The sequence below is a fragment of the Scleropages formosus genome, chromosome 11 (assembly GCF_900964775.1).
Source record: "Scleropages formosus chromosome 11, fSclFor1.1, whole genome shotgun sequence".
NCBI lineage: Eukaryota > Metazoa > Chordata > Actinopteri > Osteoglossiformes > Osteoglossidae > Scleropages > Scleropages formosus.
In genome coordinates this window covers 15,994,787-16,022,674 of record NC_041816.1, presented here as the reverse complement: position 1 = coordinate 16,022,674, position 27,888 = coordinate 15,994,787, and the positions used below count along the sequence as shown (strand labels likewise).

At 42.0% G+C, this 27,888-nt stretch overlaps 2 protein-coding genes across 3 annotated transcripts in view; both read right to left on the bottom strand.

Annotated features, from left to right (window-relative positions):
- Positions 1 to 221: 221 nt before the first annotated feature.
- ice2 (interactor of little elongator complex ELL subunit 2) lies at positions 222 to 13,977 on the bottom strand. Its single transcript, XM_018763984.2, has 15 exons — positions 13,874 to 13,977; positions 13,274 to 13,375; positions 12,567 to 12,795; positions 12,115 to 12,234; positions 11,878 to 12,012; positions 11,405 to 11,521; positions 10,174 to 10,333; positions 9,799 to 9,968; positions 8,437 to 9,289; positions 7,615 to 7,784; positions 7,325 to 7,454; positions 4,211 to 4,295; positions 3,427 to 3,477; positions 2,694 to 2,955; positions 222 to 861 (listed from the first exon to the last, which is right to left on the bottom strand). The coding sequence occupies exons 1-15, from the start codon at positions 13,885 to 13,887 to the stop codon at positions 622 to 624; spliced, it is 2,838 nt and encodes a 945-aa protein (XP_018619500.2). The 5' UTR covers positions 13,888 to 13,977; the 3' UTR covers positions 222 to 621.
- A 10,292-nt stretch (positions 13,978 to 24,269) lies between these two features.
- roraa (RAR-related orphan receptor A, paralog a) overlaps positions 24,270 to 27,888 on the bottom strand; it is a 211,474-nt gene continuing 207,855 nt past the window's right edge. For both annotated transcript variants that reach the window (XM_029256184.1, XM_029256185.1), the window contains 4 exons: positions 26,879 to 26,986; positions 25,695 to 25,805; positions 24,965 to 25,077; positions 24,270 to 24,539 (listed from right to left, as the gene is read on the bottom strand). In XM_029256184.1, coding sequence (XP_029112017.1) covers positions 24,375 to 24,539; positions 24,965 to 25,077; positions 25,695 to 25,805; positions 26,879 to 26,986 — 497 coding nt within the window. In that variant the 3' untranslated portion in view covers positions 24,270 to 24,374. The remainder of the gene's footprint in view (positions 24,540 to 24,964; positions 25,078 to 25,694; positions 25,806 to 26,878; positions 26,987 to 27,888) is intronic.

Below are 27,888 nucleotides of genomic sequence, written 5' to 3'. Positions count from 1 at the left end.
TGTGGTGTACAATATTACGCAAAAAAAAGTTACATTTATTCATTTAGCTGACACTTTTTCCAAAGCAACTTACAATGTTAAGCTACTTACAGTTATTTATCCATTTATACAGCTGGGTAATATTACTAGAGTCATTTATTATAAGTACCTTGCTCAAGGGTACTACAGCTGGAAGTGAGATTCAAACCTGTAGCCTTTGGGTCTAAAGGAAGGAGCTCTAACCACTATGCTACCAGCTGCCCATTAAGTTAAGGAAGAATTAAAAAAAAAAAAAAAGTTAACCTACCCTTTACTGCCTCCTCCTTCATAGCTTTTCACATTCAATCAGATTAACAAATTACCAAACTTTTTTATAACAAGTGGGGGGGGGGGGGCAGGACTTTAATCAATGTTTTAACAGTTCAATATTTACATCTTAAATTCACTGCTGACCTACAGTTACCTGAAAGAACACACAAGTCAGACTCAAATTGTACATACACATGCTTTCTAAAAAAATTCAGTGCACAACAAAAGTAAAACTTTTTAATTAAGGCATTGTGTGACCATTTATAGACGTAACACATCAATCCAGAAATACTCCAGCCGGCCTCGAGAGCAGAGAGCAACAGATGTTTTGTGCTACGAGATGGCAGGCTGATGCTCTGCCTTCTGCATCTGCCTCTGCTGCTCGGTCTGCTTTGCCTTTTTGTTCTCCTGCCACTTCTGAAAGCGTTTGGCACGATTTCCCTTGTTCTTTTTCTTCTTCTTCTTCTTGGAACCATCTTGGTTGCCAGTTGACAAGGCCATCCCAGCCTGGGCTCTCCCCGCAATTGAAGGACCTTTGGCCACAGCAGCACAAGCTCCTTTAACATTACCTGCCTTTGGGGACACATGGGAAGGGCCATCAGCACAGGACTGCAGAACTTCAATTGCACTGTCGACATTTTATATAACATGACTGCTGTACACCTCCACAGGCTTAGTAAAACTGAAAATTCATTAAGAATCTCTTCATGCTGAGACAGTTTTGATGAAAATCTAGAATCCTCCCTTCTAAATGATAGACACTATAGCAGATGCTATTGTCGTTTTACTGTAATTTACTTTATTAAATAAGAGTATTGGCAGCATGGTGCCACAACGCCTTGGCTATGGGTTCTTGGGGGGTTGAACTTGACTTAGTCTGTAGAGTTTGCATATTCTCCCAGTGTTCACTGGTTCGCTCCCACAGCCCAGAGAGAAGTTTCAGGTGAACCGGTAAACTAAATGGCCCACAGTGTGCATGAGTGAATGAGTATGTTTGCCCTGTATTGGCATCCTGTGCAGGCTGTACCCTGTCTCACACCCTAGTATGCTTCTGGGAAAGGCTCCAAAATACCAGGACCCTGCAACAGACCCTGTAGAAAGCAATTATTGACAAATGAACAAAAAGAAAATAAGTAGTATCGGAGCCAGGGAGAAAAGGATGGCACAGGAAATTAAAAGACTTAAAATCAACCAAAATGACCTAAGCCTTTACTTGACCCCTGTACTCATGACAGTAAAGCACAAAGATTTCCAAACTAGGGCTACATGATTTTTTTTTTTTTTTTTTTTTTTTTTTAAAAGGTAGATCCACAAAATGTAAATAGATTGTGCTTTCTGATTCAAGCAGAAGTGAGGGCACATGCAATTCACTAGTGAATTAACTGAGCTGACTAAAGAGCACTTCTATATTGCAATAGCAGATGAATATCTGATAGAGAACAGGAAAGATATGCCAAGCCCTCACCTACAGAAGCTCCACACATGATGTAACATAATGGTAATGTGATGCAGTGCTGCGTATAAAATATAACCTGAGGACACACTAATTAGAGATGGGATGACAGTCATTAAAGGCACATTTGCTTCTTGGCACACAGTTAACTTGTATGCAGCACTTTTAATAATGTATTGAAAGCACATAAATTCCCAAGGCTATATTTGGAACACAACGATCTCAGTTTTAAACTAGACTCAGTTAACAGAACAAAGGGAAATGGAGCTTTTTAAAGCATGTAGTAGTCGCTGGATTTAAAATGGTTCTTGGTGTGGTGCTAAGGAATGTCTTAACGTTTGCAATGACTCATACCTCGTAATTCTCAGAATTTCAACACGAGGAACTGGCCTTCTCAACTGACCTATTGACTCAGTGCACACTTTAATAATAGTGCGCACACACACTAATAATTTTCCATTCTTGTTGAAATGTAAAAAAAACTAACATCATCCAGCCATTACCAATAATGTTATGGAATATCTTATACTTCAGTCTTGAACTATGGTGCTGGAGGCCAGTTTTAAGGATATTATGAACAGAAAGGAAAATAAAGGGATAGTGGGTCAAATCAGACCTGAACTCTCAAACGTTCAAAAGTACAAATGATAAGGCTGAGGTTAATGTAGTTTGGACGTATCATGCAAACACTACACTTGTTTTTGAAAATACTGTAATGCTTTGGAAAACTGAAGGGGGGGGGGGAATAAATAAATAAAAAAAGGTCGGCCAGCAATCAGACAGACGGACTCAATCACAATGGACACAGGCCTTTCAATGCTCGGGACAAGTGAAAGACAGCAGCTCCTGGAAGAACTATTTGGTCTCCAATAGACCTAAACATTGACTTGATGGAATTTAACAACAATCGTCACGGAAGGAAACTCAGTGACAAAGTGCATCTCTGATGTACCTTGTTGCCAGGTGTGTTGCCTACGGGCAGTGGGGGAAACGTGCAGGGCACACGGCCATGTTTCAGGTGGAAGGACAACACTCGAGATGGGTCCACTGGCACCCAGGGCACAGCGCCATTGGCTGGGGGTTGGGGAATCCCGCTGTGGGCCTGGTGCAGGTCGTAGGTGGCCCGAGAGATCTTCTTGCCATCGGTGGCTTTGGCAATGGTTACAATGGGCTCTCCAGCTTTGTGGTTCAAAAGATACCGGCCCTCCTGTAGGCTACAAACAGACAAAATACCACCCCTACCTAAATGCATCTATGTTCTCACCAGGCAGAAGCAGTATTTAGAATGCCAGCTATTATACTTTACTCTCCATGACTTGCATTTGCCAGCAGAGCACAAGCAGAATGATGTGTTACTTTCTAGGTTCAAAGGATCATGCGCCAAGAAATGTGGAAAAGAAACAGTCTAGTTGCACAACATGTCCAGGCTGCAAGATGCCTGCAGGTATAACAGGTGATTGCAAAGAAGAACCACCGAAGAGTCTTGAGAATGTGGTTTTGAAATAGGTGAAAATACGTGTACTACTACTGCTTTTAGCTTCATACAGCATTATGAATTCCTTGTTTCTTAGTAATGTTTACAGTTAAAGTTATAATTAACAGATTGCCTAGCCTACTAACAAAATGTACATTTATTTGAATTAACACAAACATCAATAAACATGCATACTGCAAAACTTACTCACCCAACAACTTTTTTCAGCAAATGGTGCAGTGTATTAAGAGACTTGGCTGGTCTGCAGATTGGAGGACAAAGAGTGTGAATGTAAGACATCTGGTGACCAGGTAAACTATTTATGCTGAAGATGTTGGGACAGCACTGATGCAACTGCAATCTTAAGTTCTTGGGTGGTTGTGGGAGGGATGCTAACAGATGAGCCAGGTTCTGGAAGGGAATGTTACCTCGAGGGTGGGGGTAAGGGGGAGGCAAAAAACATCTACAGCACCCTTTCCTGACCAGAGGTTCTTTAGTCAATGAAAGAAATGAAAACCCTGAGGCACCTCTGAGTCACATCTTGTTAAATATAAACGCAAGATGATCCAGGGATTAAGACTTATCGTAGAATCTTAATCGTATTAATCGAATTAATGGGATCGATCATTTTTTTGTGAAATTAAAGTTCTTAGTTTTAAAAAGGAAATTACTTTAAAGCTAAGAAAATAAACAGTATTACATATATAAAATATTTAGATTTAGCAGATGCTTTCCTCCAAAGTGACAGACATCTCTCAGAAAAATAGAGTGCATTACATCAGAGAGACTTAGACGCACACATGATTCTAAGCAGTTATTTTTACATTCCACCTTGTGAACCAATATACATCACACAAGTAGCTGCCTAAAGGTTTATTCATTAATCGACAATTTGTAATCACAAAACTGTAACAAACATTTACATATTAGCATATCGTAGCTCTTGTGTAAAAATATCTGGTAACATCGTACTAGCCAGTGTTTTGAGCACTCACGAGAAGTCACAGGACATACTCCTCATCCTTTGTGGGGAGAGCTCTTCCATTAAGAACAGCTTTGACGTGTATGCGTTGATGTGACCTGCAAAGTAAGATGCAAGCAGACACACAGCTTGAGATCCACTGGAATCCATGAGAGGGAAATGTACGCAGTTACTTTCACACTGATTTCCATAGACAAGCAATGGCTTTCATCTTCAGGGCTGCCCTGGTCAGAGCCCCAGCTTTCCCGCATTCCTGTTACGTAACAACGGGCGCTCGACAAAAAGCAAAGAGACATGCCGTTGCAGGCCCAGAGCACTCCCATGCTGGAAGACGTCACTGTCGTTTGGGGCTGACCGAGCTAGAGCATGACACTTTTACACCGTCTTTCGCTAAAGAAAAAGAAAAGCGTCAAGATTATATAGCCTGCAGACAAGTTCAGACACTTCGTGGCTGATTGCGCAGACAGGTCGAGCAAACTAGCTGCAACAGGTTTGGCCTTTCAATGAATCGCCGAAGCGCAGAATCACTGGTGTGACACACTTGTCTGGTGTGAGAACACTGTTTGTACAGCACAGGGGCTCAGTGTTCCTGCATGCTAAATTGAAGTGTCTTTGCTATAGATAGATAGAAAAAACACAGGTGGAGTTGTGCCCACAGGGAGACTTGTACACAAGCTCAAACCTATTACCAACAGGCCAATCGCTTCAGAGAACAACAAGCGGCAACAGTGTGAAACAAGGGGCAGAATTTATCACTGAGGCTCTTGCAATAGTTTCACTCACAGGGCTATGGTAGGTGGGCGATTGTGGGAAGGGTGCTGACATCAGCCAGGTTCTGGGAGGGAATGTCACCGCAAAGGTGGGGGGAAGGGGTGGCAAAAAACATGTGCTACAGCACCCTTTCCTCACCACTGCAGAGCTCACGCCTGACCAACAGACAGCATTTCAACACTTCCTCTAAGCCCATGTCATGTGAAGCACATCAAGAAACTCAAGAGGAATTATTGTAGGCTATAAAAAGAAACTGCATATTAGTGTTAAGTGTCTGCTAACATTCACTCTTCATATTTCGCATTTGTTTTAAATATCTTCGTTCAATTCATTCCAAGGCATATTGCATCTCCTTAGCATTTGCTGCTGGCATCTTAAAGTACCGCTTACAAAATAGTACTGTGAACACATTTTAATTGAATTTGCATCATGATCTGTCACAACCATCATCATATTTCATATAAAAACAATGGTATCAGAAAAGTATGTGCTGATAATCCTCTGTCTGCATCTAAAGCTCTTTGTTTTCAAATGCACTTCTATACTGAGCTGCATGTCTACTTGGAGAAAAATGTTAGCAAAATTAGTGTAAAAAAAATAAGTGTAAAGGATTGGAGTGAATGACAGAGACCTTTGGCACTATACCACTCCCACCACAGTGGGGAATGATGAATCTGTCATTTCACAGAATACCTGAGGGAGACACTCTTGCACAACCCCATCAGGCACACACACACTCACACATTCCCACAGCTCCCCCACTGCATGCACACAAATGCATCAACCAGCTTGGAAGTAACATTCATATAAAAGACTACTATACTCATACTATTACATAAGAAACCAATACAAGTTATATGTAGCACAACTGCATGAAGCTCAGAAAAAATCATTGGGGGTATTTAGACTAGGGGTGGATATGGTTTCTTGAGATGCTGCAACAATTTAAATTGAATTGTGTCCAATGTGAGTAAAACTGTGAGAGAGGTATGTGAGGACACATGAGCACCACCTTAGGGGAAAGATGAGCTCTGCAGTTTGACTAGGTGTGTGCTGAAGGACTCGCTGTAGTAGAAAGCAACACGAGGAGCCCAGGGTAGTAATTTAGCAACATTTTTTAGGCAGCACAAGTATTTACTGTAAATGAGCACCAGGGAGCAGTGGTAAACACTGATAGGAGGAATAAAAACCTTCATTAGAGGGGCATGCTCAATGAAGTGCACCAGTTTGGCAGCTTTTCTTATCCCCAACCCTTCTAAACACATCCATTGAATAACATTAGAGAGGATAAACTCCACAAAGCTTGAAAAATGCAAAAAAAAAAAAAAAATGAAAACCTCAGGGCTTCCTAGTGATTTTGTTAGTCTCTCAACACAGTGCCAGTAGGTATGGCAACAGTGCAAACAAACTACAAACAGGCACTCTTACGCAGTGAGTCATCTGGGAAAGGCTTCGTGTCTGTGGGAGTCTTTGCCTCTGATAGCAGGCCTCGCTGGTGCACAGCCCCTCACAGCAAACGCAGGCTCTCGCCACACTGTCAGCACACACACGTACAATTACTTTCAGCTGCAATTCCATTTTCCAAAATCTCTTGTGAATCACAGCCTGAGCTCACTTTCTCCCAACGCAGCATTAATGGCTCTGCTAATGGAAGGTTTAACAAGGTGGAGCCAATGACAGATGAAGCAGAGGCTGTGGTATGTGGTAAAATCAGTCAAAGGACTCTGTTGCTCAGCATCGCTTACAGGAAGAAGGGGCAGGGTGGTATAATGTGGCCTGGCCTTGAACCAAACTGGAGAAGAATCCTGGCAATAAACCATCATTCCCTTTTGTTTCCATGATCAACAAGCTTCTATACCAGAACCACTTTCTAGTTTTCTCAGAATTTAAACAAAAGAGATCCTCAACAGAGTACCTTTAAACCCAAACTGGATTCCAAGAAGTGAATGGCAAAAGTTTAATAAATTAAATTTCATTAGGAAACTAACCAGACATGGATTTCAGTGCCTAGTGCCACAGCTATGTGAACATTTTGGTGTGAGGCAGCATACTTTTAATACCATTTTAGTGGCCATTACAGAAACACCTTTTGAAATTATGAACTTTTCCTCTTTTAAAAAAAAAAAAAGACTACAAGCAAGTCAAAAGGAGGACAGAACTGATCTAATTCTTATGTATATATCCTACCCTCATTGCAAATTAACCCACTTCTCTCCCCTATCTTTGCACAAATATGGTGAGCTTCTGTTTCAGTAAAGCTATGTGGAGAGAAAGCAGGAAATGTGTTCAAAATGTAAACGTAAATAAGTAATCCAAGAGCAGTTTCTTCTACATTACTATCAACATGCAGTCTTACCTACAAAGGTCGTAGAGGCGGAATGTAGAAGCCTTTCAGCCCATAACTGACAGAACTCAGTCTTAGTGAAACACTCAACACCGTAGCAAAGCTGATACTCCAGCTTGGATAAGAGATGAAAGGGAACGATCTGAAAGGGAGGAGCGACCACAGCTGTACGTCAAAAACACCACATGCTACATATACTAGTACAAGTTTGCTAGAGAGCACATTAACAGCAGCCTTGAATGAAATGTGATTTGCTGCTGGTGGACAGCACTGCTGCACACGAAGGACTGGGAGATGCTCACTGTTTTGGAGTCCATATTGCTTTTCTTGCTTCGAGCGAAGGGTACACTGCAGCGGACCATGAGAAGCACGTCCTGTAGGCTGTACAGCTTGTACACTAGGTTGCCCTCATCTGGCTGCTGGTAGTTCCCCTCATCCTCCTCTGCTGCCAGCAACTCCTCTGACAGCAGAGCTGGAACGTAGCAAAGTATTCAACATCACAACACTGAGCAACTTCATGGACCATAAGGTCCCCTCCACATCTACACCATCAAATATGAACTTTTTTTTTTTTTTTTTTAAATTGAGCTGCATTTTTTCATAACACAGACATCCATCCTCAGTAACCATTTATCCAGTTCAGGATGATTGTGGTCTAGACCTTGTCCTTGGCACTTAGTGCATGAGGCAGGACACACCTTGGATGCGACGTCAGTCTGTCAGAGACAACGTCTCTTTCTCCCAGAGAGACAAACAAACACACACCACAGGCAATTTGGAGTTACCAATTGACCTGAAACAGTAGGACGAGACCCCAGTACATAGTGAAGACGTATGTAAACACTGGGAGAACATCCAAACTTCACAAAGATAACTGGATTCGAATCCACATTCGAACCTGCAGTCTGGAAGCAGCGAGGCAGCAGTGCCGCCTGCTGTGCTATTGTGCCACCAGACACAATTTTAATTATAATAATAAAATATTAAAATATAATAATGGCAGTAATTTTTTTTGTTTTAATGATTTGTTATGTCCTGAAAAAAGATCTGCCTACATGTGCTCATTTTGGTCAAAAACTTAAAACTCTGCAGAGGCTGTAACAGATACAAGACAGAAAACTCACTCTTCCGCTGCACTCCTGTGTCAGCATCAGCTGCCGCAGAGCCCACAGCAGACACAGTCCCCCGAACTGGGCTCTGAGTGGCCCCCAGGTAGGAGGCCACACAAGGCTTGACCAGGGACTGTGGTTGTGCTTGGGCTGGGAGGGCAGTGTGGGTAGATGGGGACATGGGTTCTGGAGTGGGCTGAGCAGTGGGCTTCAGTAACTTGCTCTGCATGCGCAAAATCTTGCCCAGCTGGTCACAGCTCTGGGGGACCTTGGTGGCACAACGCCTGCTGGTTGGCCCCTCTGCTGCTGGTGAAGGAGACCTGGGAGTATCAGGGATGGCATCAGAGAAAGAAGGAGCTTTTGTAGAGCTGTGAGCTGCCTGCGAAACAGGCCTGTTGGTTTCAGGAAAGTCCTCGTAGTGGTCAATCACCAGCCTATCCTCTTCAGAATCACTCGCGCAACAGGTGGACTCAGTGCGCCTCTGCCGCTTTGCCAGTGGCGAGTCCTGGAGTTGCTTGATCTCCCCTGCTGGACTTGACATGCTCAGGTCTTTCTGCGAGAGTGGAGTGCCTGCTGGAAAACTGTCAATCATAGAAGTGTCCTCTATGTCTGTCCACGAGGAGTCCTCTGCATTCGCTTTCTGTGTTGATTGAGTTTTAACAGACCTTGCATTAGTCGACACAGACAACTTGCCGCATGTAGAGGAACTGGCTGGTTTCGATCTGTGCAAAGACTGATTTGGTTGCTTATCAGTGTCCTGTTTCTTGGAGATACATGATGATTCTCCAAAGGTCTCCAGGTCTGTGAAGTCTGCCTCAAAATCAACGCCCGTATCATCGAAACAGACAAGACTTCTTGGGCATCTTTCCTGAATAAAAAACACACACACTGAAACCACAAAACGTAAATCCACAATCCAAGGCGTTACATGCTCTGCTTTTGCAAAATTACAAATCCTAACATGGTTCAATATGCTCATCAATTCATTAATGCTCTTATTCTGTTCTTTATATTTGAAATTACTGAACAACTGATTTTTCCAACTAATGAATATTTGCCAATTACAGGTAAATACACCACATCAAAAACTGTTTATCCAACTGTTAAACAAATCTTAGTACTCCTATACTGACTACACATTCAATAGTTTACAAATTAAACGCATTAATATTCACAGTTCACAGGTATTAATAGCGTACCTATTTACCTGACCTTTCTCCAAATCAACCGACAACTGTATTCATTTCTTTAGCTTTGAAGTCGCTACGAAGATGCAATCTGAAGTAATCTGAACACAGCAGGTCTGCAGTCAACCCTACATTTAAACCAACTTCATTGTCACAAGTATTTTCTGTCAGTGACAGACACCACACTTACTTGTAAGGAAGGTGGTTTTTCAAGAGTTAACTCAGCTGCTTTCTTTGAGCTGGTCTTCTTCAGGGACAGTTTCAAACTCTCCTCATGGAAAAGGCTGTTCTTCTCCCGTTCAGTCATGTCAGTCTTCACCAGGGGGGAGTCTATGTACACCTCTTTTCTTGATGAGTTTCCTGCAAAGACGAAACGCACTGACACTGGCACTGCTAAAAATTCTCCTAAATGTCTTTTTAAAAACTAAGATTTAAAAAAAAAAAAAAAAAAAAAAAACACGCTGGTAATATTTTCAAATGCAGCAAAGAATTTCAATATTAATGAAGCTCATGAGGAATTTTAGAGACACATGACAGAGAGAGGGTACTCCCTGGGACTTCATACCGGACCTAACTGTGGTTCTGACCCACACAGGCACTTCCCAGGTCTCGCTGTACTCAGGCCCCTGATTGTTGAGCAGTGTGAAAAATGCACCGCTGGTCAGACACACATGGGGCTTGTACTTCTCACAGAGCTTCTGTGCATTCACATCAGCACTTATGTCCTGGAAAAGGTTCATGAAAGTCACCAAAACAGAACAGAGTTCACCTAAGTGTGCCTGGTCCAAGTCCCAGGAGAGGCATGAAGGCAGCACCCCATAGCAAAGGAAATATATTACATACTGCAAAATACTAATGCCTTAAACTACCTTTATTGTCTGTGTCTTGATATGACTCAATCTTAAACTTACTGATTCTCAACCAAAGAATTATATTTTTTTGGGGTTTGAACTCCCCACTATCACTGCTGAACTACAGGTTACAATAGCTAGAGATCAAACCCAGGTTTTGGGACATCGTCAAAAAGCTTCCTTTAGATAAGATACGGAAGTACACCTAGAAAACTAGGGTTTTTCTACTTAAATAATGCTTGAGAGCTTAGACAAAGACTACCCAGAACTAAAAATGGTTTACTTTGGTGTTAAAAAAAAAAAAAAAAACTATTCTAGTGTAAAGACTACTATATGCAAATTCAGAGAAGACTTTACCAATTCAAGTTTTAAAGCATTCATTGTACTTTATCAACACATCCAGACACAAAAAAAAAAATCCAATTTATACAATAATGATCTCTTTCTTCACTGTTGTGTACAACCTTAAGAATTGTATGGGGCCAAAATGAGAATATCTGATGCAAGACATGAAACATCACAAAAAGTTACTATAAAATATTTCAATAGTACAGTAAAAAGTTAATGTATTCAGTTTAAAGTTAAGCAAATGGAAGTGTATTTGCACCCCCTAGTGGCGAAACGATAGTAACATACCAGTGAATATACACAATTTAACAATAACAATATTAATGTTTAGCTTACACTTTCAACACCTTACAGTTTTATCTGTGTAGACAGTTGCACACTTTACTTTTAAGCATCTTCCTCAGTGGTACAAGTAGTGTTTTGAAAATTGTCTCATAACAAGAACTGGTTTATTGTACATCACATATACCACTGCAATGTTCTCATTTAAACAAAACAAATGAGAAACGTAGAATCCTCACTAGAAGGAATAAAGTTAAGATGATATAAGATGAGAAGTGAATCAACACAATAGATAAAAAGAAGGGACGCCCATACCGAGTGCATCTGTTTGGCCTTCTTGTCAGGGGGAACCTCTGAAGCCACCAAGCCATAGTCCACTGGCAGCTGAACATCCTTTGGCAGTTTCTTACAGTCTAAAACTTGTACCTTTCCCTTCAGAAAGAAAACAGAATCAAATTTACTCATGTAATGTTAATGTTTTTAAAATTTAGGAACACTGAGCACAAGTGTGAACAGGCATGCATTCTACATAATTTGTAGGGATAGCTGGTGGAGAAGTGGTTAAAGTTACTGCCTTTGGATCTAAAGGTTGCAGGTTTAATCCAGTGCTTACCCTAAAATTGCTCCAGTACAATTACCCAGATGTATAAATGGGTAAAAAATTGTAAGCTTGTAACTAATAACTGTAACCTTAACATTGTAAGTCGCATTGGAGAAAAGCATCAGCTACATGAATAAAAGTAAATTTGTACATTCATAGAACACATCCAGGTTATATAAGAGCTTACCAGCGTAAGCAGCCGTTTCTCAAACTTCAGAGACAGATCTGGGTTGAATTTCCCACCTGTAATGCTCGTCATCTCATGGATGAGATAAAACTGTGGGTAACTCTTCACTTTCTCCATGCTGGCTCTGAGACACTCCTGCTTACACAAATCCCCCCCAAAAAGAAAAAATAAAAATGCAGTGCAGCCCAATAATACCTCAATGTGAGTTCAGAATGAGGATGGGGAAACAAGGAGCACCTCCATGTAATGTGTTGCTCCCTCACAGAGGTGACGGTAGTCTTCTGAACATGCCCTCGCAACATCCTGCAGATACCTCATGAACCCAGCAACTTCATTCCTTACAAGCTCTTCCTGTTGCTATGGAACAAATATTAGTGACCATCAGCTGCCACACAAAAATAATTCCAGCCCCTTCCTCTCATAAAAATAAAAAGTTGCACTTTGTATGAAATATTCATTAAATAAAGGTATTAGTTTGTGGGTGAGGGAGATGAGAGCACAGGCTAAAAATAAACAGTGCAAAGTGATACTATGCAAACTGATGGAGGAGGTCAGTGTAGAATGACTGCAATTTCAAACAAGGAGGGCAATTACCAGATGTAGTGCAAAAATGAACTTAAACGGAGCAAAAATGTGATCAAAGGGGCCAAAAAACCCCAAGGAAGCATTCCATTGTAGAGAAGGTGTACCTTAAAAGCCTCTGTGCTGTTCTTGTTCATGAACTTGCGCAGGTACAACTGTTGTTCTCTTGAATTGAGACAAGAGTAGCAGGGGAAAGGTATCCTGGGTTCAGGAAAGGCCTCGCTCTCATCGCTGCTGGTGTTCCAGTGATGAACATCCTGTCCACACGTGGGCGCACTCTCTTGTTTAACGGATGCCGCCGTCTCCTCCTTCCTAACTTCAGCTGCGTCTGGAGGGCTTCGCATAAACAAACACTCAGCAGTCTTGGCATTTTGAGAGCAGAAAAGCAATTCACAAACATTAATAAATATCTTGAAAATAATAACAGTTCACATTAAATAAATTAGATGCTTTATGTTTGTTGACTGCAATTTGCTTCTACACATCCAGCCACTATGTTTAGAGGACACAAGCAGTGCGTTGTTAGGCTGTCCTCTCGAGACCCGAAAATGCCAGATTTGAATCCCACTTCGGTGTAGTGTCCTTGATCAAGGTGCTGACTCTGAATGGATACCATAGAACACCCTGCTGTGTAGGTGACTGTACAGGCGGTTATCTAACAGTCACAGTGTTAGCTACCCTGGACCAAGGAGTCAAACAACAGTGATGATAATGATGTAAAACCATTCGTTATGTGTTGTATCACTACACAAGGTACTGTTTGCAACATGATGATGTGCAACACGATGTGCAACACACACAGCTGCATACATACCCATGTGCTATAGCCCAGAGATCTTTGATGGTGCTCCCCAGAGAGAACTTGTCATAAAGGTCTCTGGAGAAACACACAGTGCCATTGAATGGGGTGTCCTCCCTGTGGGGTCAGAGGGCACATTAGTCACTGAATAGTGTCTGTTAGGGAACCTTTTTCTTCTCTCACTGTCTCTCTCTCTCTCTCTCTCACACACACACACACACACACACACACAGTCTCTCTTCCCCTAGTTACTGCAAAGCAGAGATGGATTTTCTCTGAAACTAACGCAGAGGGGCAGTCGGTCACTTAGAAACAAACACACAGCTGACCAACTGTGCATGTGCGGTTCAGCTACTCGTTTCCTAGTACAGTGTCTCTCTCTCTCTCTCTCTCTCTCTCTCTCTCTCTCTCACACACACACACACACACACACACACACACACACACACACACACACACACACACACACACACACACACACACACACAGCCCGACCGCCGGCTACCTAACCGAGGAGTAACTAACGACAAACTGCAGACGACACGTCACACCAACACGACACAAACACTTCACGAAGGACTCAACGTTCTCATGTTCTCCGTACCCACTACTAACCACGTCAATTCCATCAGTATGGATTCTGGAACCGCCGCACAACAAACGCAACGACACTACGAGGAGCGCGTGTCACATGTAATGTAAACCCCCAGGAAACAGAGGCCCGCGAGCGCGTTCCCACCTTGCGTCACTTCCTTACGTTGCTGTGCGTGAAAGGGCGGGGCGGGGCGGAACGTGGAGGAGGGGAACTACGTCACGTTGCCCGTTTCGTGCTCTGTATGCAACGGCGGCCTACGTAGCGCTGCTGTGGCCCCGCCCTGCACAGCGGAGCCAGGCACAGAAAGGCTATTAAAACTTAATATGCTGAGGCCTTCTAATTTAAAAATGGTGAACGCAATTATTTTTTAGCGTTATCACGTAGTGATCTAAAAAAAAGCGGGTGAGGCAGGGTGTTACAATAACTACATAGGCTACATATTGTAATTGTGTCTTCCGGAAGTCAGGTATCACTGCCTGATTACTTCCTGTTACTACTTTCCATTTACAAAGTCTATATTATCATAGTGTCTTTATAAATAAGTATGAAGAGCAGATAATTACATAGATCTTAATAGAAAAATAAATTTCTCCCTGGCCGTACCACACGTTCATGTGATGAGCGGGTTCAAGGCACGGCTACTGTTCAAGTCAAAAATGTCATTATTAGCAGGTTCTGCACTCGCTGTGAAGAGAATGTTTCCATTACTCTGTGTAAGAGCGCTCTTGTCGCTCATCATCTCACACACTGGAAAGCACGGTTGAACTTGAAGTGTCTAGGATTTTTTTTTTAGAGTTCCTGTAGCAAACCAGTGACCTGATGCTGATCAGGAGAAGCGGGAGCTTCGCTACATGATACATCTGTAACTGTAGACTTGTCTTTTTGAGCAGAACCTCTGCCCTCCTGGTGTTCTTCTAGTGTTCTGCTTTTCCCGAGCTTTCAGCACAATAGGCGTGTGCCTCCCACAAGTGTAATAATACTGTATTTAAAGTGTACATGTATTACAGGTGCATCTGTGACTCTTATGATTTGCCAGTAACATGTGATGGAGTGGTGTCCTGCCCAGGGTGTACCCTGCCTCGCACCTTATTTTCTGCATCAGGCTCCATACCGCCGATTTCTGCGATATTTCAGCTTCGGACTTAGCTGTTATTTTGCTACTTTTTCACACATAACACAAATCTGTTTTTTTTTTTTTTTTTTTGACATTTAGGACATTAACACTCATTATCTGAGAACTAAATATTGTACATACACATGCAGCTGTCTCCAGCCGGAAGCACTGTTTAAACATTTGCAGTAAACTTTTTAAAATCAATACCCTCACATGGCTATGTTTAAATTATATTTCAAGAATTGTACTTCATGACTTCCTACAAGAGGGGGTGTGGTGGCGCAGTGGGTTGGACCACAGTCCTGCTCTCTGGTGGGTCTGGGGTTCGAGTCCCGCTTGGGGTGCCTTGCGACGGACTGGCGTCCCGTCCTGGGTGTGTCCCTTCCCCCTCTGGCCTTGCGCCCTGTGTTACCGGGTAGGCTCCGTGACCCCGTATGGGACAAGCGGTTCCGAAAATGTGTGTGTGTGACTTCCTACAAGAGCTCAGGCAGGAGTGATTTTAGATTGGTGTTTTTGGTGAAACGGTGATTTCAGATTGCACTTAGTGTGTGTGTGTGTCACTGAATAATAGTGTTACATTGCTCTGTTGCATAAATGGATGAATGATGGTAAGGAGTTTAGGGTACTGCATGCAGCACTGTAAATCACCTTGGATAAAGGCATCAGTTAAATACAAGTTAATAATCACTGCATGTCAATTCGGAGAAAATTATTTGTTCAATAAATGTAGATGTACATTGGATTTTTTTTTTCCTTCTGTAAAATGTCAACAGCAAATCTGAAAGTACAACTTTATAAGACCGCCGTGTAAAGTAAAACAATGGAATTACTACTGCTTGGTTGCCAGAGAATTTAAAATTCGACCTATACATCTTACTTGTATACATAGTATTTGGCCAAAGCAGTTGAAATCAGTTACTTTCTTTAACAATAGAAGTTCCCTTCCCTTGGGACTAAAACTCTGAAAACCTGCACATAGGTGAGACACTACACTATCGCCTGTCCCATACATCACCAGCTGTCCCATTTACAGAACATCCTATTTATCATTCCCGATTATAAAATTATATCATGACATCTATCATAGTATATCATCACACAGCATAATGCATGCCAGCACAGATGCATTTTAGCTCACAATAGCATGTATTATAGAGCACTGGGAGGCTTACAAATTTTAGTAGCAATAAGGTGTATACATGTTATTTCTGCATCTGCTTCTTTGACTGTTGTTTCATTTTAGTATAATAAGTTGTTTGCAAGATATAAGAACAAGATACACAGTATAAAGAGCAGACCTCATTATTCCTTAAGAGCAAAACATACACAGTTAAAGATAGAGACAGAGGACAACAAAAAAAGCAGAAAGTAAGAGCCCATTACAAGCTGTAATTTTATTATGGGGTAACAGCACATAAAGCACATCTAAAATCGATGTGTCCAATGCACTTTTAATAAAGGTAATATTAAAGGTACAGCTTCTAAGTACAATATAACAACATTCATATTAGAATGAAAAGTATTTAAAAGACAACATTAAATTTCTTATTTTCTTTACAGCTGTATTTACAAAATGAATCAAAATACTTATTTTTATATTTAAGAATTAGACAAGAAGGAGCAAAACTACCATTGTGAAGAGAAATACTCCTAGAGAGAATTCAAATGAGCTGGATAAAAAGTTTCATGATAATTTGTCCCCATTTTAAGATCAGTAGCAAACATATACATTTGTGGGAACCACAATCCTGCATCTGCATTTACATATTTTATTCTGCTTTAAGCATGGAAAATATCCTTTTGATCTTACAGTTAACAAAAACAATGTAGAAGAGATCCAAATGTGTTGTATGCCTTTCCAAAGTATATACAAACACACCTGAATGCTTGAAATACAATGCTGTAGTCAATTTTCTGTATTACATCAAATATCTAAATTCACTCCTGCTTGTAACAAAAACACCGACAAGCACTGTTTTCTTGCTTCAGACACCCAGAACTCTCCTTTTCCTAGCTAATGTCAACCAGAATGTACTCCTAAGAAGCTTGCTATCCTGATGTCACTGTGGTCTTCTTCAGAGTACACTGAATGGTTCTCACCTGTCCTGTTCATATTGACCGATACAAGGGAAACGTGAATGTGGTACGCTGCATTTATAGTATTTGTTACCAACTTAATTATGGAGCATATTGTAAGAAAGAAGATACCGTATACTGATTCAGAGGTCTTAGCAGATATACAAACATGAAAATTATCAGTTACTATTAAAGACATATGAAAATAGTTTGAAACACAAGATAGATAGAATTTTCAATGTGCAAATACATTGTCATTCACAATACAATTTGAAAAATAAAAACAACAGGAACCGTTAAATATAACTTGTGCATCCTTTAACGCCAAGAATCCCTTGGCGTAATTTATCACGTATTATTGCGAGCATATTCTGGCTGATATTGGCTACAAAAAGAATATGAAAGTTTAAAAACTCATTACGTCTGAAAGTGAATTCTTCTTGTGCATCTTTGTAAAACAACAATAACAGTGTCTGTGGTGGGCGCTTGTAAAAGCGAATGAACTTCTATACTGTAGGCTACCTTCATGCTAACATAGCCTGCTTGTGAAAACAAGGGTACATGAAGCTGGGTCATCTCCACATAAATACATCCTCCTTCAATTAAGAAGCCATCGTTTGGATTTGTTTGCTGAGAGAAAACTAATGATCCAGATTAGCAGGGACTCCAGTGGATCCTCAAACAAGGAAGTACAGTGTCGATGCTCCCTTAGAGGACTAGCTTGTCCACTGGTCTAACACCACAGCTTCGACCAGCTTTTTTCACAATCAGAACTGCCATGACAGACAAAAAAAAAAGAAAAAAGAAAAAAAAAAATCAAATTATTAAGAAAAACAAACAAATAAACAAACAAACGAACAAAAAAAAAAACAAACAAACACAGATAATACTGCTTTTCAGCCAAAATTAAATCAATGCATTTTTTGTAGCGGGAAACACACCTGCGTCTAGCTTTAATTAAACCGATACTGTTTTTGCTAATAACCTTAAAGTGTGAGGAAAAAAAGCCTCGTCCCAAGACTAGCACGCTGATACAGGTACTTGCTGGGTATCGTAATCGTTTTATTATTATCGTTATTATTATTTCTTTAGTCCTAATATTAATAATGCATCAATACTCTGCGAAATTAATAGGACAAATAGGGTGGCCTAGTCTAAGAATTAAGGTTTTGTTCACAAAATTAACTTACCTAGCACCACACGTCAGAATAACACAAAATAAATTTTAGCACACCCTACCTCTATCAAACTAAGTCTAGAAGAGAGTAGTATACTAAAACAGATATTGTACAACATGATGTATTTAATAAACAGATAAATATTTGCACTGAGTAGGCGTTTATAGCAGTATGTTCTTCTTACCTATACAGACAGAACTTTTAGTTAACTCTATACATGTGATCAATAATAACATTAAATATTGTGAAATAAAAGCAGAGAGGAGAAAGAGAGAGAGAGAGAGAGAGAGAGAGAGAAACAGAGACAGAGAGAGAAAGAGAGATAAAGATGTATAGGCCAGCTGAAGTTCTTCGTTCTCTACAAAGGAACTGAACCCATCAAGTCAAATATACACATGAAAAAAATGACACCACCCGAAACAAAAGTGATAAATAATAGGTTGTATTTACATGCAAATGTCTAAAACCTTTGCAAAAAAATTAAGAATAATACAACATTTATATTATTGCTTGACATTCAGTTATGGCTAGAAATTCTTTTTTTATTGTTTTCAATTTTTTAATTATTTACTATGCCTGCAGTACTTTGGAAAATGGGAATATTGTTAAAAAGGTTCAATGAAACGGACTGATACAAATATTTCATACAAGGCGAGACAACGAAGGTAAAAGAGCACAAACTCACCACCTGACCCTGACACTGTAACCTCTTTAAAGCCTTGTCTGGGTTTTGTCCTATATTAATGGTGCCAAGCGCACGCGCACACACACACACACACACACACACACACACACACACACACAGATATCATAAGACCAGTGGTTAGTCAACTCCTCTTTTTTAACTATATTGCTCTAACACAGTTTTGACATGAACAAGCACAGACAGGAGGCCGTCGATCACGGGTGTTCGACCTAAAGGACATTATTCACCACGGTTAAAACGCACGGGTGTGGGGCTGAGACAGCTGCCTGCATCCATGAGGAATTCTAATGCTTCATATAATAAGATTGACACTATTTCAAACCTAAGAACAGCCCAGCAGACAGCTACGTCCACACAGCGACGTCCCTTACATTGCAACACACAGCACAACTCGAGCTCTGTGGCGGTTAGAAACCAGCTGTTTCAACAGACAAATCACGATATTTGAGGACGGCGTCGCTGAAAATGGGCCGCGAGTCACTGCATCCCAGATGAAGCTCTTCTGGAGCCAACGGCCTCAGTGTAGCCACGGCGGGTACACCGAACTGCACGACAATCGCAAGGGCGCGTATGCATCTGCGACGGCTTTCCTTCACCAGTTTCGTGTCTGAATCGTATTGCTCGTACTACATCTGACAGAGAGTCACAACGGGCGAAAATGACAAATACCACGTTTGTACGACGGTGGGGAAACTTGATTTGCAGTTCTGAGGACGTGTTTAACATTCATTCCCCGATGGAGATGTTTAGCACCAGCTGACTGAAACCACGTGAGAAGAGTGTTTCACCACAGTGACTGCAGTGACTGCTCTAAAACCCGTATTAATGATGCACAACGCATGTGCCGTCGTTGGGCGTAGCGTATTCCTTTCATACATTTTGAGGTGGCAGAAAATTTGGCACACTGCGACACTTTTTCTCTGCTTCGGTCAAACTGCAATTCTTCGACTCAGTCTGAAGCTCTCTCGGGCTGACCCGGGAAATTCGACCCCGCTTTGTTAAGCGCACCCTTTAAATGACTCTTTTCAAACATAACTGACACTCACACAGGTAGCAGAAAGTTCCTTATATGCCTCCACTTCTGATATATACTTGTTTTATGTTAAAATTAGAAAGGATATACAGGATTCTGTCAAAATCTGATCGTGACATTGTCACCACCGTGTAATATCGTTTTTGATATGCATATCACACGGAATTCAAGGAGGGCAGAAAAGAGAGAATTATGAAGATAACTCCACACTGATTTTCCAGACCAAAGTGGCTTTGAGCTGCAAACAACGAAAGCAGCACTAAATTTCTATTTGTGTATATATAATTTTTTAACATGGAAGATTCAAACAAAGAGACGAATAATAAAAATTCTCCATACTAACACGCTCTTTCTGCAATACAGTGTGAGAAACGAAAGAAAAGATTTTCAGCATTTCAAAGCGTTCGCGGAAGTTTCCAGATGCATCTTGCTTTAAGAGAACATCTTTCAGACTATATTCAGATGAATATATTTGCAAATCAACAGAGTCGTAGGGTCTGTAAAATAGCAAATCGCACTGTAAATCCATGCACGCTTAACAGGAAAAACCCATCGCCTCTCTGCCGTAATACTTGTGAATGTTATTCTCCCTGAGCATTCATTTCAAAGTCCAATACGCATAGTGGAACAAAGAGGCCGGAGGTTCATATTCACGTGGATTGTCATTCACAGTTTGATCATTTGTCTCTTGTTTTTGAATTCCGCAGACAGTGGTAGTCACACACATACATTGTGTTTGGATGGCCTTTGAAAAACACTTAAACACAGATGTGTACACACTGCACATACTAAAGTATTGCTTCTATTCTTAGTGGAGAACAAAACGTTACATAAAATATTCTATAATGTAAATTTAGAGGAGGATGAATTTATTATTCAAAGTCACAGAAAGTGTTGCAGATAAAACGCTATCATCGACACGGATTACACAAATCATTACAACCTCAGTGGAACATTAAAAATGGAGGTTTGTGTCAACAGAGGGGTTCTTTTTTTTGTTCTTGGCTTTTCAGAGAGTATACAAAAGACATGACTGGGGCACAATGAAATCTAACGTTTATGAAGTGAGCACAAATTCATTTATACATTATGGCTACCTAATGTTAGAATGTGGAGTCACAAGAGCTTAAAAGTGTTCCTCTTACCGGCTGCTGTAAATGGACTCTACTGGACGTTTAACTCGTATTTCTATCCGTAAGAAAAAAAATTATTTAAAAAAAAAAAAAAAAAAAAAAAACAAAACCACAGAACCAAATCAAAACAATTAAACACAATTATTTTCAACTGAAAGCGTGAATAAACTGTTCATTATTCCCTGAGGGATAACAGTACATAACAGGTAAGTCATGTACATATTGCACTACAAAGGAATGAAAAACGTGCAAAAATAATGAAAATAAAAAAAAAAAAAAGAAAAAAGGAAGGTCTGCTATGACACTGGCTTCCTAACTCGAACCCCCTCCGTGACTACAAGTAGAAGCCAGTAGTCCCTAACTAAATGCTACAAACCTAGTTCCTGGAATGTCATAATACTACAACACCACAAAGTCATGCCCATTTGACACAGTGAAAACCTAGTCTGAACTTGTACTATGGCACCTTCAGGGACAAATGACGAGGTCTGACACAACAGTAGCAAGAAAGAACAACAATAAAGCGGAAGAAAATAATAATAGCATTGTCGTGCATTGTAATTCTATCTTCTCTTTTGTTACACAAATTAAACCAATTACAATTATTGCAGGAGTATTAGAAGTGCTTTCTTTTTCTTTTTTTCCTCTTTCTTTACTTTTATTAAAGTTCACAAACATTTTATTTGTTACCAGACAAGGCTTTGAATATTGTATTCCTGTCCTCTCATATCAACAGTCCAATGGTGAGTCTTACTGCTGACAGACTCTTGACTACAGAACAGTCTCTGACAAATACACACCTCCACAGACACTCATATGCATACAGACCGACAGACGAGTAGAGGGTGGGATAGCAGACCAGCGGGATGGTGACCATGGATGGGGACTGGACCATGACTATAACCACGTGCCTGCTTTCGTCCTAAAGACATGCCATCGGCTCAGTTCACTACTCCTGTCCTTTGACTTTGTTTTTTTTTTTTTTAATGGAAAGGTGGCAATGAATGAGGGAGTGCCATGATCCTCTCTGGCCGTTAGGTGGTACAGTTGGGCAGCAACGGATTCACAGCATTCTGCAAAAAACCACACCTCCTTATACTCAGCATTTTGTGCGGAACTCATTGAGCAGATCCATTTCATGACTTTAGCCCGATTAGAAAAACCAAGCCAGTGGAGAGTGTACATTGTCTGACTGTCTGCAGGCAACAGTGACCGTTAAAGAAAACAAAATTTTGGGGAGAACGAACATTACAAGGCAGTGGCGAAGTTCTAAACCGGAATTAAAAGTAATGACTTAATGATGAGGTCATTGACTTGTTTATATGAGTCATGTTTCTCTAAACCCACTGAGCAAAGGCTAATTAATCCTCAGGCTTTTTTTAAAAGTCAAACTGAGCTGGGCTTCCAGAAAGGCTTTATTTTATACCACAGATGAATGAAAAAGACAGGCATGGTCACAGGTGAAAGGTGCCCCGTATTTCAATCTCGGCAAACGGTGCGGGACGTGCGGTAACATCATACATATCACTCTGAAGTGATGCTCTCTGGCTGTTCTTCATGCTATAATATGGGCTCACTGTGCTATAAATCAGTCTAACTGACATGGGGCACCTTTTAAAACCCTAACTGAAGAAAGGTGGGCTGGGGGAGGGGACTGGGGACCATGCCCGTAAATGAAACCTAAGAATAATATCCAATTTAGCAAGAATCCGTCAGAAAGGCAGGCATTTTACCGTGTCTAATGCTAGTTGGTGGGTCTAACGTAAGGGACGCTGTGACTGGCCTCAGGGATTCTCCTTCCTCAGAAGCTTCTTCCTGCCTGGAGGCTTCTGTGCTGCTAGAGAGATGTCCCCAGTGAGGAACAGCTGGAGGAGAGCATCCAGGGCCCTAAGCTACTGACTCGGAGCAAAGGATGAAAAGCGACGTTTCGGCTTCCGACAACTTTCCGTCCGTCCCGACAACCCAGACGGCAAAACTCGAGGAATCAGCAGCGTCTCTGTCTGTCGGGACTAGCCTCCAGGACCGTGGTAAAACGTGTATTTTCTGTGCACATGCAACACATCACTAGGTAATACACAAGTCTTAAATAAAAGAAAAGGTGCAAAAAAGTGCCTTATCAATTCGACGATAAAGAATAGTCTAGCTACTACTATCATACAAGTTATTTAAAATAGAATCTAAAAACATTTGTTTCTGTATAATAAGTACTTATGACCGTATACCCTGTAGTACATTAAAAACAGGTGAAATGGACCCTTCTTATTGTGTCAGTACCCTCAGTTTTACTGGGATACCTCTCCAGTGAGGGATTTATAGTAGCAAGTGGCCTTAGATGACTTCACTACACAACATTGGAGGATGGATGGAGTCTTTGACAGCTAAAGTCTTTGTGTTTAAACTAGAATTACCAGAATTCTACATTTCATTGCGACGATTGTCCGTAGGAAGGTGCGGTTCATGTCACCATTGCTGTTTAGACTCCCTCTTTGCCCCAGAACCCGTTCCGCTCCCTGTGTCACTGTGAGCTTGCATCCTGAACACTGCATTCCATATATATAAAAACACAGCAGTAAAATACAAGACAAAAGAACAAAGGAGTGAACTTGACCAGGACATGCAAACAGCTTGACACTGATCTACTGGGCTTAGTAAGTGCTATCCTTTCAGGTCTAAAACTTTTTAATTGCATTTATTGTGTACCATTTTCTCAGAGGGAATGGTACACATTTAAAAGTCAAATAGAGCTCTACAGAAAAGTACAACTGAGTTTAAAACTCAAATTAAAGCTAGGACATTTAAATTAGCTGATGCGCCGAAAGTAATTTAAAGGACGTTAATTCACTTTTTTTCGTGTTTTTTTTTTTTTTTTCCCCCCCCTGTAAAACAAGTCATAACAATTAGCGCCAATTTGAAAAGGATTTGTGAGAAGTACAGGCCATGGGGACACCCTGAACACACAAGCATGGGAAGGCCAAGTTCATCTGAAAGAAAAGGCTGAAATCTCCATGTCTGTCTTCTCTCCTGCCCCCTGGGCTAAGAATCCCGTCCGCGTTCAGAAAAGCACAAAAAAGAAAAAGGGAAAAAAAAAAACAAAAATCAACCGAACAAACCGAAGAGTAGCATAAAGTCCCGCCCGCCCCTTACCGCCCGCCCACCCCCCCCCCAATTGTGCAGCGTGCTGGCTGTCCTGGCTCACGCCGGGCACCGGTAAAGTGTCTCAGATGTGCTCCGCTCCGCTCCTCCCAGCGATGCGGACAGGGCTCTCGCCGCCGCGGTGGTCACTAGCCGTCCACGGGCATCGACTGCTCGAAGTCCGAGCCGAACAGCTCCTTGTACAGCGGGGGGAAGTGGGTGCGCACAATGTCTGGGTATATTGCTTTGAAGGCCGTCAGCTTCTCTGTATGCCTGCTGCACAGTGCTCGCAGTGTCGACACTTTGCATATCAACTGCGAAGAGACGACAAGCGGGGTGTTATTCTGATTCAGCCGCGCTGGAAGAGCCAGGCTTGCATTCAAAGCGCTCCCATGGTCGCTTGCGCACAAAGTAATGGTGGCTTCGGCAGAGGTGATGCAATAAGGACTCCGGTTTAGAATTCCAGCAAGATTAACGCCGCCTTTCAAATTCTTTTGCAATCCAAAACATTTTTAAACTTTACAATACACATTCTTTAATGACCCCATAGAGAAAAAAAATGCATGCGGTGGCCCAGGGTGCACAGTCTTGTCGTTTATACATTCACCCACTGAAAGGAAAGCGGCAGACTTCATTAAGTGCAACCTTCTTACATTTTTCCCCAAAGGCAGCTTGATGCCCCCGACGAAATGGGGATCTCACTCGGCTGGACAGAGACGCCTGCGGGAGAACTTGTTACCTTTGTTAGTATCCCGTCCTCCCTGTGGTTCTTCTGCAGGACGTGCTGAAGGGCCAGCTGGATCTTCTGCTGCAGTTTCTCCACCTTCACCTTCTCCTGAAGCCAGGACCGATCTACAGGCAGGTGGAGAGAAACGGTACGGTACATAAACAGTGCCGGTGCTGCCAAGCGTGTGGTGAAAGAGCAGTGATGAGCACCGATCCACTTAGCTGCCGCATTCTTCAAAAATTAACTTATACTGGTTGATTTGCGAGCTACACTATTCACAATGACTTTCCCATTCATATAGCTGGGTATTTGTTACTGTGTCAAATCAGGGTAAGTACCTTTTATCAAGGGTGTTACGAAAGGATTCGAACCAACGTCCTGTTCCTGAAAACAACACCTGTAACCACCTCGATGCTCGCTGGCCCAAACAGCAGGCTTTAAAAAATTAGCTTGACCATTTATACTCTTTAGATATGTCCTCCTTGCGCATTTCGTATTAATCCCTTCAACAGCTGGGTCACTGGGACTTAACAGAGGTAATCATGAGGTTAAAAACCCCTAACCACTATGCTTCCTGCTTCCAATGGCACGTTTAACATAATATAATAAATATATAAACGAGCAAGGAGAATATCAGAGCGCGGCGCATGCCCTACGGCGGCGTTGAGAAACACGGCGGATCAGATCCCACGTCCCCACGGCGCACGCTGCCCATGGCGCAGCGCTCACGGAAACGGCTTACCTGCCGACATCAACACGAACGCAGAGAACAAGGCGATCTCGTCCTCAGACAGGTGCATAGAACACAGGTTTTTTCCAAACTCAAAGACGGAGCTGATCAAGTCGTCGCAGCCTAGCGGGGGCACACAAATGGGAGTTGGGGGTGGGTGTCAGCAACGGCAGCACGCAGTGGGAGCTCCCAGGAGTCAGCTTACAGGGCTCACTTTAACTCATCGCACGCTGTCGGAGAAAGGTGCCATCGTACAGCCAGCAACCACGCGAAGTACAAACGGGCTCAAAATAAGATCATATCTGCCTAAATCAATAGCTGGAAGCTCACACAGAAACGGAGGCAAAGCTCTTGCACAGGTGTCTAAAATAAACACGCTGCACCAGGGAGTGGCGCCACGCACACACACAATGAAACACGCAAAACAGTGCACAACATACAAGAGCCATGCGCACGCAATCAAACACACAACAGGTGTACCGCACAGAGGGGCCATGCGCTCACAATCGAACACGCACAGCCACGACGCACCGCAGAGATGGGCCGTGCCGACACGACAGCAACACCTCGAACAGAGGGGCCACGTCTACGCAATTTAACGCAAAATCATAACGTGTCCGGTACATACGCTCGCAAAGACAAGCAAGCATCCAGCTCTGTTCTCCTCTCTCTCCCTTTCTCTCTTTTTGTCGCACGAACACACACACGCACATTCACGCAATGCTCCCGATTATAATGGCCGGACACTCGTGCTTTCATCTGCTTCGTTCACATTTTTAATTTCGGTCGCCTCGCTGTGCTGGGTTTCCGCCTCGGCGAACGCGGCGTTGCGTAAGAGGACGGGCAGCAAAGGCTGTTTAGTAAACAAAAAGCACGAAAACACTAACTACGTGTTATGCCTTGATAGATTTATTGTTAACTTCATAGTTTTGATGATATAAGCACACATTTACTGCAGCAGCTCTGTCCTGGACTTCTGGTTGCACAGGCCTCCCATGTGGTGCTTTTACCTCACTAGCCATAGAAAGTGGTCAAATGCAGACCATATGGAAACATAAGACCCATGGGAGCTGTGTCATTATCACACACACACACACACACACACACACACACACACACACACACACACACACACACACACACGACACTTGAACACGCTTGCACATGCACAGAAAGACACACACAGGAACACTCACCTAATGATTTGAAGACATCAGGCCCTGCATATTTCCCATCAAAGTAGACGGTGTTGTTCTGGGAGTCGAAGGCACGGCACATTCGCACAAACACAACCTCCAAAGAACCTAGGAAAAAAAAAAAAAAAATTCAACGCGTGCCATCATTTATTGTGCCTTTTACTCTTTCTTACCGTGCAACTGTGCAGGAATCAGCAACCGTAAAACACAGCTTTAATAATAATTCCAGATGCTTGCACCTTTAGTCAAAATCTGTTCAGTGCACTTTATGGCCAGGTAACAAGAAATAAAGAGTAAATGTATCTAGGTAAGTTGAAAGCCAACCTCCTTCCAGCCATACAAAATGTTTAGGAAAGGTAATACTATGATGCACTGAAGTGATGAATGGAGCATGTATTATAACCTTGAAAAGCTGAATTACAGGATAAAAGGGATGTAACAGAAACCATTATCACGCTTTATGAATAGGCCCTGGTTTAAAGTGTCACATTAGACTCTGGATCTCTGACTGTAATTAATTATTAATATCGGCAGTGGCAATGCAAATAAAATGCAAACTCAGTACATGAACACCCACGGGAGTTTTGCATTTGTTTATTTGTGCAGCGGAGAGCAATTTGTCTTCTGGTTTGGGGAGACACTGCCTGGTGCAGGCAAACCGGTCCTGTGACAGCATTACCCTTTTCATCCACTGTTACTTCCACCAGGGTGTGTCCGGTGCAGCGTTGCACCTATTATTACCAATTATCGGTGATTGTTACACCGATAATTGGCACAGCGCAAAGCACTGCTGCCTTAGAGTGCCTGTACGAAGAGATTGGACGTGGGTTCGATATCTGCTCAATCTCTGTGGCGTTTGCATGTCCCCCTCATGTTTGTGCATGTTTCCTCTGGGTGCTCTGGTTTGCTCCCAAAGTCCAAAGTTATGTGTTTCAGGTGAACTAGTGAGTCTAAATTGCCCTTAACGTGCATGTATGCATGTGCGTTCCACTACTGTGGTATATTTTGGG